This window comes from Diabrotica undecimpunctata, chromosome 5, assembly GCF_040954645.1.
Source record: "Diabrotica undecimpunctata isolate CICGRU chromosome 5, icDiaUnde3, whole genome shotgun sequence".
In the NCBI taxonomy this organism is placed as follows: Eukaryota; Metazoa; Arthropoda; class Insecta; order Coleoptera; family Chrysomelidae; genus Diabrotica; species Diabrotica undecimpunctata.
The window spans coordinates 97,910,828-97,923,528 of record NC_092807.1 but is presented as its reverse complement, the minus strand read 5'-3'; the positions used below and the strand labels follow the sequence as shown (position 1 = coordinate 97,923,528).

The 12,701-nt window shown below is 31.8% G+C and overlaps 1 protein-coding gene across 2 annotated transcripts in view; it reads right to left on the bottom strand.

The window, feature by feature from the left end:
- Positions 1 to 12,170, bottom strand: part of wge (BAH domain and coiled-coil containing protein winged eye) — an 83,490-nt gene extending 71,320 nt beyond the window's left edge. For both annotated transcript variants that reach the window (XM_072532313.1, XM_072532314.1), the window contains exons 1-3: positions 11,767 to 12,170; positions 7,732 to 7,870; positions 441 to 596 (exon numbers count right to left, since the gene is read on the bottom strand). In XM_072532313.1, coding sequence (XP_072388414.1) covers positions 441 to 596; positions 7,732 to 7,831 — 256 coding nt within the window. In that variant the 5' untranslated portion in view covers positions 7,832 to 7,870; positions 11,767 to 12,170. The remainder of the gene's footprint in view (positions 1 to 440; positions 597 to 7,731; positions 7,871 to 11,766) is intronic.
- Positions 12,171 to 12,701: the final 531 nt, after the last annotated feature.

Genomic DNA, 12,701 nt, shown 5'->3' with positions numbered 1-12,701 from the left:
ATTTTGGGCAACACTAATCCAATGTCATCGACCTAGTCACATTAGAATTTAAATTTGGAACAATGCAAAACCATATATTGATGTCACAGCTACAATTTTAGTGTTAGCTTCAATTACAAAAGAAGGCACTGAGGATGATCTGATCTAGATCGAAAACGTCACGTTATGCTACTGTATAAATTTTCACGGCACTTTTTAAAAATGTTTTAATTATATCATGAATGTGTTACTTGAGTCCATTTCAAATAGGTAAAAGAAATAAAATTAAATTGATTTGAATTGAAAATCACAGCCAACTACTGGGATTTTCTCATTAATTTTTTGAATTTGTATTTATGTTAAAAAGAAAAAAACGTTCATAAATAAAAAATGAGACTATAGGCGCCAAATGTCAAAATTTTCGTTTATTTTATAGCTAAATTACTATTAATTCATTTTACCTTTGTACGATGTGTGAAAAATGTTATCAGACGGTTGCTGGTATTGTCCAGTGGCAAACCGACCAGTTGTGCTGCTGGTGCTAGAGTGGGAGTACAAGGTACTCCCGAAACTGGGTCCTCCCGGAAATAGGGAATACACGCCATATTTGTTGAGACCTGAAACAAAAATTTTATTGTTTTACCAAGTAGTAACAAATCAATAAAATATTTCTAGAAAAAAACACGTCAACACTATTGTTTTATTTTTGCTAAATTTCCTCAGTACTGACAACTGACAGGCTCAGAGAACACCTTATTTTTAACATATCTCCAAATATAGTAATCTAACGGTGACAACGGGACAACGGGATCTCGGTGACCAGAGAAACGGATTTTTATTAGCTATCCATCTATCGCTAAATATTTCATCAAGTAATTTGTTGACTCCTCGAATATTGTGAGCCGGTGCTCCATCTGGTTGAAACCAAGCCTCGTTAGCCTTATTATTATGTAAAGCGTGCAAATCTGGTACAATACTTTCCGTAAAATGTTACAGTAACACTCTCCGTTTAAATTTTCGCCATAAATCATGAGAGCGACTATCTTATTATTTTTCACAGCACAATAAACAATGAACGAAAAGAATGCTTGAAATTTACAACCCCACGTGAGCTGGGTATTTTCGTCGCTCCAGAAGTGACTTTTATGGCGGTTAAACATACCATTTTTTGTAAACTTCGACTCACCACACCAAATATTTTTTTAAGTCTTGATCCTTTCATTTTTCATTCATTCTCTCTATGAGCCGGTTTATTTTGATGGACCTAATATCAGGTTTGTCATACAGGCGGTAAAGTTCGAAATTATAGCGTCTACGGCATAATACGTCCTCCTGTACTCCTCCATAGATATGCCGGAGGATTTTACGTTCAAAGCATCTTATCTTCATCGCTCTTTGTCATCGTCCATGTTTCCGACGCTTAGATGAGAATGGACTTGATAAGAGTTCTGTATAGCACTAGTTTCGTTCTTTTTTTAACTAGGCTTGTTGTTAAAAAAAATTTTAAATTTAAATGAGTAAAAAATGTGAGATTGGCGAATGGATTCCATATTCGCAGTCATATAAACCCAAACAAACAACAACAATACTGTAAACGATAATGCTGTATCTGGTTATGATTTAGATTCATAATTCCTTATGAATCTAAGTTCATAAGGAATTTAAACTTTTATTCAAATTACGTTAAAGAATATTGAACTTTATATACATGGTAGAAAAGTGTAATTTTCATATAAAAACCATTATAACTTAAAAACGGTTCACAATAGGTATAGGGAAATATTAACAAAAAATGTTCAGAATAACATGAATATTTCTAAAATTAAAAAATATACAAGATGCCCCATTAAAAAAACGAAGTTCCAAGCAACTTCCGGTATAACCGGAAGTAGAAAATAGATGAAAATATTTTCATTACATAGATCGCTCTTCAAAACCCCTTCATTCTAATTTTCATGATTCAGTTACCTTTAGTTCTCGAGATATTTTTAATTGGCTGTTTATCTACCTCACCCTGTATATGATGTGCTTACGCAATGTACGGGTCTATAAAATGTGTACTTACTCTACTATTAATGCATGTGTATGGTAACGCAATCAGGACACTACTACGTTTGTGAAACATTTCAACTAACCCTCGTAACGTTAACACCAACGGGCACGTTCCCAAAACACGAAGCCATCACCCCTGACAGTTTTGCACTTAAAAACAACAAGGGGCGTTTATCTAGAAATATCTAGGGTGCATATTTCTGGGAAGGCCTTCCCCACGAGCGGAAAATTCCACAATCAAAAGACGTTTGCCATTGTTCGCATGAGGTAAATAGTGTTCTTAACAAGATCTAAACCATCTCAGGAAATAATTAAAAAATAAATAGTTTTTAAGAATTGCCTGTAAGAGGAAATTCTCAAAAAAATTAGATACAGTGATTCACTTCCAGACGGTTTTATATAGGTCCGATGTTTGTGCTCGTCTAAATTACTTTTTACTGAAGCAAATATAGAAATGTATAGATATAGATTAAATTAACAAAAAATTTAAGCCACAATTTTACTTTAACCCTCTCATGCATAATTTTAAGGAATTTTTTTTCTTAGAAAAAGTATTTTATTGCGAAATATTAAAAATTAACATTAGAAAATAGTATAGTAAGCGTAAAAACATGAAATTTTTTTCTTAAAACCTAAAAAATACCACTCTAGTGGTCACTATGCACTTGCGGAATCGCGGAAGCGTCAGTTACTGGTATGAAAATTTTCAAAGCACGATGGACACAGCGGCTCGTTGCATCATTTGCAGATGTATTTTGTTTTTCTTTTGCAAGCTTTAGAGTGACATCTTCGAGCAATTGGTATATCAATCAGTTGTGGCCAGTGCCCCCAATTACTTTGTCTAATTTCAGAGGATGCATGATGATTCGGTTTCTTCTTCTTCAAAATGGGAGGTTGTGTACCAGACGAAGGTTTACCTCGTATATTTTCTTTCTGCGTTCCCAAATTTATTAATGCTCTAGCAATACTTGTTTTAATTTCAATCAAATCTTTTTTTAGATGTCAGTTTTTCTTGTACAAAATCCATGTATTTACAACAAGAACATCCACAAAATGCATAAAAACTCATGTACCAGTGTTTGTTTCTTCTCCTTAGAGGATACAGGGTCAACAACTGGTCCATCAGGTCTACTCCTCCCATGTTTTTGTTATAAAACTGAACAGAAAATGGTATGTTCACTTCTATAGTAGTCTTAGTACATTTACACCAGCGTTTTGTTTTATTCTGAGGTTCTATTCCAGTACAATTAGAAACAATTATATTGCCACCTTCAGTACTTGCAACGGATGAAGTTCCCCTACCCTCTTGTTTCATTTGTTTATCTGTTTCAAATAACAGAATTACAATTTTGTAGTCGATTCAATCGGAGAGTTCCTGTCGCCCATATACCTCTTTTATGCAGTTCTTCGATAAAGGGAAGTGAGCAAAATAAATGATCAAAAAATACTTTATGATTGATTCTCTCAAAGTCGTCAGTTAGACTGTAACTGTTTTCTGGCTGTATTTCTTCTGTCACTTTCAACAATTTGGTCTTCAACCGTTACATGTTCGAGCAAATACGTCTCTTAATTGTATTCAGATTTCAAATCTGAACCTTCTGGTAAATCATAAATAATGTCATCATTGTCAATACCTATAAATTCTTCATTTTCTGGTAAACATAAAGGTGTTTCATCCCTATTGTCGTATTCCTCGGCAAAAAGTAGTTTCTGTAATAGAATAAAATTTCCCATTGAAGAAGTAATATTATTTCAATAGATAAAACTTATTTATTTCCACTAAAATAATATAGGTAAGTAAAATACATAATAAATAATAAATCTTTGAGAAGAAAATAACAAAATATATGTGAACAAGAAACCTACTTCCCCTCTGAAAATTATACTCATAAAACATACCACTTCTTCTTCTTCTTCTTTCAGTACCCTGTCCGATTATCGAACGTTGGCGATCATATTGGCAATAATAACTTTGTTTACTGCGGCTCTAAATAAATTAGCGGTGGTCTCTTGATACCATTCCCGGAGATTTCGGAGCCAGGATGTTCTTCGTCGGCCTGGGCCTCTCCTTCCGGCGATCTTACCATGTATTATGAGGTGTAGAAGGATATACCTCTCTGGATGTCTCATTACATGACCGAAATATTGTAAGAGTGGAAATACCACAAGAGTGGAAATCTTAAGTTACATATTACATGATGTCCACTGTAGTTAGACTTACCACACGTCCCGGTTTAACCGGGATTGTCCCGGTTTTAGACATCAGTCCCGGAGTCCCGGCCGGTTTGTCATTTTGTCCCGGTTTGACAAAACTGTTGTAATTTTGAATTTTTGTTAAGTGATTTCACACGAATGATTTTTTTCCTCCTGGATTCATATTTACTGATAATAAACAAGATTATTCACTTTCGTATTATATGTATAAACAATTCTAACAATGATGACTGCACATCCGATTGATAAAATATTTGAATAGGGTTCCCACAGAAGACGTGCTTAATTCTCGAGATCATCAAAATTCAGCAATTCACCGTATCACATTTCTTAAACACATTATTTCAGTGAGTCGTTAACGAATATAAACATTAAAAAAATAAGAATTGATGAATTAAAAAAAAACAGATCTCAGTTTATCCTAATCATTTGCAGTGCGATTACATTTCGTTTTTTTTTGTGAACGGTGGTAAAATACGCACACACTTTGTGTTTTATTTAATTGCTGTGTTTGATTTAAAATGCCGAAAAGAAATTGCAAATTCATAAGCGCACTTGAAAAAGATTATCCTTTTATAAAAAAGCTTTGTAGTGACAATAGCAGGGTGAAATGCCAGCAATGTTTTTCAGAATTTTCAATTGCACACGGTGGGCGAGCAGATAATATTAAAGATCACTTAAAGTGTGCAAAACACAAGACTGGTGTAACGGCGATTGCAAGTACTTTTTCTCATTTTTTTTTTAAATGATGATCCCATTCAAAACGATTTAATTATTGCAGCTAAAGAGGCCACATTCGCTTATCACACGGCAATGCATGATTAAGCTTCAAAACATCTGATTATACGTAGAAATTGATTTCAAAATTTTTTGAATCAAAATTTGGGGTTGCGAGAACCAAATGAGAAGCGATCATTTTAAATGTGTTGGCACCTTTGTCTTTGTCAGAGTTACACACCGACTTACAGAAAGCTTTTTTCGTAAGTGTTACTAACGACACCTCAAATAAAAAGCACATCAAACTGGCACCGATTATTGTTAGATACTTTTTACCATTAGAAGGTGTACATGTGAAATTATTGAATTTTGAGTCCGTTCAGGGTGAGACATCGGAAATATTGACTCAAAATATAATTTCAACATTACGTCGTCATGACATTACAAAAAAAGTTGCTGCATTTTGTGGCGACAATTGGAATACAAATTTTGGAGCTTTGCATAGAAGAGGACAAAATAATGTTTACAGAAGACTTAAACAAGAACTCGGTGTAGATATTGTAGGAATTGGATGTGGCGCACATATTGTACACATTGCACTTCAAATGCTGTGGATGGTTTACCAATCGAAATTGAAGCACTAGTTGTCAAAATATATAAACATTATCATATCTACACAGTTCGAGTAACTCAGTTGAAGGAATTCTGTGAATGAGATTTCTTCCACTTTTGCAGGCAATTGAGAAAATTCTAAATATATTCGAAGGACTAAAAGCATATTTCCTTTCCCAAGATAACTGTCCACGTGCAATGCGAGATTTTTTTGAAAGTGAAACGAGTGAGTTATATTTTTGGTTTGTGCATGGACAATTAAACAATTTTAACAAGACTGTACTACTCATGGAAAAAAGTGAAGAAAGTACGACTAACATTATTTTGGAATTAAGAAGATTGAAATCTAATCTTCAAGAACGCATGGACAGCAATTTTGTACAACAAAGAGCAAAACAATTATTATTAAAGAATCTTGGTAGTAGCCAGGATATTGATAAATTTCAAACAGAAGTAACTGATTTTTACCGACGATGCATTTCATACATTCAATTGTGGGAAGACAGTTTCGAATGGATTGGACTGAATCACGTATTGAAATGGGACGAAATCGAAGGATCTGCTGAAACTATAAAGAAAATACACGGTTCGGACGATCGACAAAATATTAATACTGACAACCTTTTTGACGAGCTGTCACTTACAAAAGTTTTTATAGCATCAAAGAATGATGAATGGAATTCCACGACAATACAAATTGATTATGTTGACAAATGGGTTCTACTATTTAAACATTTTCATGAACAACACACCGATACACCCAACCTGGTAAAAATGGTGCAATATATTTCGTGTTTACCAGGCACCTCCGCTCCTTTAGAGCGTGTCTTCTCGATGACGAAACATATTTGGTCGGACGACAGAAGCCGTATGTTGGAGTCTACCGTACCAGCATTACTATACTGTAAATTAAACTTTAATATGACATGTAACGATTTTACGAAAAAATAAAAAAAAAATAACATTTTATTAAAAAAAGTTCATACAAGCGAGAAGTATCAATGGTACAAAAAATAGGTATTTTATTAATAAAAATTTTTGGCAGCAGCTTAATCGTTTTTTTATACTTTACCCTATCCAGCATTTACTGTCCCAGTTAAGAGTTTCATAATTATGGTAAGCCTAACTGTAGTGGAAATGACTTCAAGGTGATATTTTCAGTGAGTTTTTCAATAATTTTGAAATTATAACAAAGGCTAATTGTGTAAAATACATAATTCTACAAGAAAAATATTTTCTTACCTTTTTTTGTTTTTCCAAAGAAAGTACGGGCACTTATTTCGGGAAATTAACAGGTAGCTATCGCGGTGAGATGATTTATAGATACTAACATAAACAAACTTTTACTTTTAATATTAATATTGTAGATGGCGGTAGTAGTTACTTGATTAGAGTCCACTGAAAGGGATTTCATGCATTTTACACAAGTTTCATAGAATTAAAATATATATGTATTTTTTGAAGTTAAAAAAATCTGTCCACTGGAGTGTACTCAATGCATGAGAGTTAAAATTAGTTTATTTGACTTGAATTAAACAAGTTTTGTTTTTGTTATTGGTAAAAAAATTCTTCCAATGTCTCTGACTTTTTTTGATTTATTGCATCAGAAAGAAAATACTCGAAATCAGGCTGGATCGGACAAGTAAGCCTTCGCTTTAAAATGTAACATTTTCCACTTCTATATTAAGAATTAATATTAAATATAGACTTTTGAAATTGCATGATTTGCAATTAAATTAGTAATTAGCATTATAGCTATGGCTATGATAGCTTTTCCGTAAAGTTAACATAATCATTGTTACTCGGAAACGGTTGACGCAATAAATTGTTTCTTGCACTGAGAAGAAAAAAAATGCAAGTATATTACATGAGGAATATATTACAAGTGAATGAATTGGTATTGTCTCAAAAAAATATAGAAATTATATTGTGGATGTCATAAATTCATGTCATTAAAGGGCGAAAAATTTCTCAATTATTTTAGACACAATACTCGATAAAAGCCATCAATCAAGATGAATTGTCCATTATTGTTAGGTTTGTTTTTCTTGCACCAGATATGGATGTTGAAATCCGTGAACATATTCTATGATTTTATACTATCCTTAGAAACAAATAATTACATTTTATATCATAAACCAAAATTTGTGTACTTACCATCATTTGAAAATGTTGTTATGCCTGGAGCTTGTACAGCTCCCAATGGCCACAACCCTCTTTGTGTTGGCACACCCGACCCACTAGGGCTGCCTAACATGATTGCAATTGCACTCCAGTCTAGATATTAAGGGAAATCCTGTAACAATAAAAAATTTAACTATTAAATTCCAGGCTATTACATGTTAAATTAAAGCTTATATATATATATATATATATATATATATATATATATATATATATATATATATATATATATATATATATATATGTATATATATATATATATATATATATATACAAATCATATATCGTGTCACTGGACACAAAATTTGCACTGTAGGTACCTGCTTTTACTATAAGTCTAGCAAATGCATGTCTATACAGATATTTGATTTTTTTGCTTATGGTGCAGTAAATGCTTTTGCTTCGATGCTAAAGTAAGTGCTGCAAACTTATTTGAAGGTTTTGATACATTAATTTGTAGTAAAAGCATTTGCTAAGTTTTGTTCATGAGACCCATAACAGTATGCCCCGAGATGTAGAAATTGTAATTGCAAGGCATCACTCGTATTAAAAAAATTAATTCTATCAACAAAATAAATACCTTGCCTTCAAAATTGTTTTTATGATCAGAAAAATATATAAAAGTTAAATTGAAGATACAGAAATGTGTATACTGTCCTGAATAATTTGGTCACAGTAAACTGTATTTGGTTTTGTAAGAAATCAATAAACATGACTAATATAAAAAGTTATCTGGTTAAATAGTACTTGAATTACATAAGTAAGGCATTTTAAACAATCTGGGGTTTCCCTGTTGCACAACAATTTAATTATTCTACATTATAAGCTCCTTATTTATAAACAATCCTTGAATATTAAATATGAAATCAAATTGTACATAGATATTTGTTTCAGAACTGGAAGAAAGGTTTATAAAACTAACTTTTCAGCTATTTCCAAAGGATTAAAGCCGCAGTTATTTAAATAAGTATGAAAAAAGTGTACAGGTTGGGGTTTTATGCATGAAACACCTTAATTATTTCAAACAACTTGCGTGATTTATTTAAAGTTTTGTTTGTGAGAGTTTTGTAATGCCGCCGATCTTATGGTACTTAGTATATAAATTGTTGTCAGATTTTCTGTTTTTATGGAAATATAATGAACTCTTATTACCGCACCAGACGAGGATGGAACTAGGGGGAAGAGCTAAATACAATAAAATGGGACATTATCAGCCTCAGCAAAATAAGATGAAGAGGTGAAGTTCAAATTACTCTTGAATCATGACACCTATTCCATTTTAGAGGAGAAGAACATGTTTCAAATTGTGAAGCAGAATCATTATACATAGAAAAGACACACAAAATATAGCGAAAATTAACAGCATAAGCCTGAGGATTGTATACATCATATTTAAACTAAATGGAAGATATAAACTTAACCTTCCACTACACGCGAGCGGACTGACAGTCCGCATTTGATTGAAATAAAGAATTTCTTGCATACCTGACACTATTTTCTGTAGCCGCTTTGTATATCTTCATCCACTAGGATGCTTTATGTTCATGTAGATCATGTATATCATTCATAATCATTAACAAAAAATAATTTCTGAAAATTTCCAGACTACTCATGAGACTACTAGTTATGAATCAGAAATAGATCTTAAAAAGGAATTTGCAGAAAGATTGCAGGACCCTACTATTTCGAAGGTAATTTAAACGGCCCAGCATACCTTCAGTTTTTAAGTGGGTATCTCGTACCTACTTTAGTTAATTTATTCCCCAGTACAATTAATCTTGGAGGTTTTGATAAAAGTTTATGGTTTCAACAGGATTGTGCACCTCCGCATTATGCTTTAGATGTTTGAAGGTTCCTAAACGAAATTTTTCCGAACAGGTGGATTGAAAGATGTGGATATATTGAATGGCCGCCAGGCCTCAATCCTTTGGATTATTTTATGTGGTGTCATTTAAAGAATGTTGTTTATAAAACGAAACCTGCCAATATTGGAGACTTAAAAATAAGAATCCGTAAAGAAATAAACAATATTTCTCAAGAAAGCATAAACAAGGTTCTAGAAGAACTTGTATAACATTTGGGTTACTGTCAAATACAACAAGGGCTACAATTCGAACATTTAAGATTAAGTCATGTATTAATTACTGGATTACTTTCAATTTATTTATTATAATTTATTAATATTATAAATCAATAAAAATTAATTTTCTAAGCGCATATCTTTTAAAGTATATCCGTTAGACCCCCAGTATTATACTTTTTCGAATCAGCTCATTTTTATTGATCTAAAAATGTCCTAAAATACAAGGTGTTGCATTTAAAAAAGGAGCTGATTTACGGACACACTGTATATGCTTGACCAAAGGAAAAAATTTCCTTACTTTGATTTAACATAGGAAGAGACAAAAAAATCACTGGACTTCACAAAAGAAAAGTATCCTGAAATAGAAGTTTTGGCAATGATTATGAAATTTCAGGCAAAAAGTATATCTTTTCAAAAACAGTGTCACTTCAAAAGTGACACCAATTGAGTGGTGGAAAAGCCACAAAAATAGTGATACCAACATCATTAATGTTATTGAACAACTTCACACAGCCCAAGCGACTTCAACTGGAGATGAAAGAATTTTTTCTTCTTTGGGCTAGTGCAATCGAAACTTTGAAACAGGTTGGGTACAGCAAAAGCCTCCTAACTGGTGTTTTTATTTAACATTTTTAATACATCTGCCGCAAATGAAGAATATGAAGATAAATAAATTCTATTTTTGTATTTTGGAATTTGTACATTTTTTAGTTATATTAATTTTTGTGTATGTAAATAAAAGTAAAATTTATCTTAACAATTTTTTCATTCTTTATTACTATTATTTTATAAAATAATTTATTCATTTTTAAAGTATTTAGACTTTAATACTTTATATCAAATAAACCTGGTTTAAATTAAAAAAAATAATAAAAAATACCAGATTTCATAAAGTAATATAATAAAAATGTACTGTTTTGATGCATATTTGAGGCATAAAACATATACATTAAAACTTCAGAAAAGATCTGGTATGGTAAAAGGGATAAAGTACTACAACCTTATCCCAGACATATCCCAAACGAAAATTAAAAAATATAATTTATGAGAACCATTTGAGAACCCCTATCTCACTGACAATTTTTTCATTTGTTTTTTTTCTTTCCTTTTTGTATACATAGGTTGTGAGTTTTCTTTCTGTTAACATACACATACAAATTGTTTATAAAGTTGAACCTCAACTTCTTATTCAAAATGTTTAATGTCTTAAAGTGATTATATTAGTGTTTGTATGATATATTGTTTTCTAATTGACCCATATAGCCTTCACTCTCTGTATATTTAGTATTTCTATAAATGGCATTTATACTTTCATGGAATAAATAAATAAAATATGGTCACTAGTTCATAAATACTACAAGCTTTTAATTTTTCACAATTGTGCACAAAATTGTAATTCAAGTCAAAATTGCATAAAACTTTCAATTCTCAAGCTCTCTTACTGAATGCAATAAGTACTGCTATTTTTGACTCTTAGTGAAACTGCTTGGAGGGTATAGATCACACTTAATTAGACTATATCTGTAAAACTACAGAAAAAATCTGGTAAGTATATTTCTTTTTTTTTTTGTTTTTCAAACAGTTTGTATTCTTCTTAAACATGTTCTTAAATACTTAGATTTTAATTTTTGACAAAGGACAGTAAATTTGCAAAGAGAAGTAAAAAGATAAATTAAAAATAATCTCTAATTTATAACATAATAAAGTCTGTAACCACTTTTAAAATTGGTTATGAAAAATATTCTCATACAAAATTAGTTCAACATAAATAGTGGGATATATTTTTTTTCTTCAATTTAATTAAGTAACAGTTAAAAAATTACACCATTGGAAGTGTTTGCAGTTTAAATAGTAAATTTGTTGTAATATTATAGCTCTTGTGGTATATACTTATGGATACTATATTTGAGTAGGTAGATACCTACTTCTGGGTTAGGTTGCCTTCCAGTTCCAAATATAGATTTGGTCCATCCAGATTTTGTTGCAGTAATTGCACCATTACACGTCGAAAAATTGTTAAAATACACTCCGAATTTATAATAGGCACAATAATTAACAATCTAACATGTTTCTGAACGAAAGGATAACCACTGACGCAACTATAAAAATCACAAAAGCCATTCCACCACACAGGTAGGAATAACAGTAATCTTCACTTCAACACTAAATCTAAGACACTTCGAGAAAAAATATCAGTTTGTTTCCATCCATGAATAATTTCAGGACGCTCATTTTAGATTATAATCACTTTATTTTATACGGATATAGGAAGTGTCAATCTTATTAGGTGTTTACCGACTGTTTACTAGGAGTGATCAGAAAAATGGAGGTTGGCAATGCTTTGGTCCTATTTTGACAAGTGACATTGACGTGACAGGTAGTCTGTGTGCTTTTACTCAATATTTACCATAGTACATGATACTAGGATCTTCCCGTAGCACAAAATCGGTCGTGTTCGCGCATGCCATCATTGGAGATCAGATTTGAATTCTTGTTAAAGTTAAATGGGATTTTTATGCATTCTGTGATGAAATTATTTAATTAGCAAAATAATAATATTAAATAAAGGTTTAATAATTACAATAATCGTACACAAAAGGATATCTCCAAACTATTTAATAAAGATTATTTATTGACACATACAAAAAACTGACATTACGAACGTGCAAGTCTCCAATTACGTCACGACTTATGCGCAATATCTTATCTTCTTAATCATAGTGTCATGCCATAGTACATAAAAAGAATAGTAGTGCAAGAGCATGGTACAATGAATGTGTATTCATTGTACCATGGTGCAAGAGAGATAGGGCAGCGGGGAAGTTTGTTTGGACGATTCCAGTCGTACGTAATGGCGGCG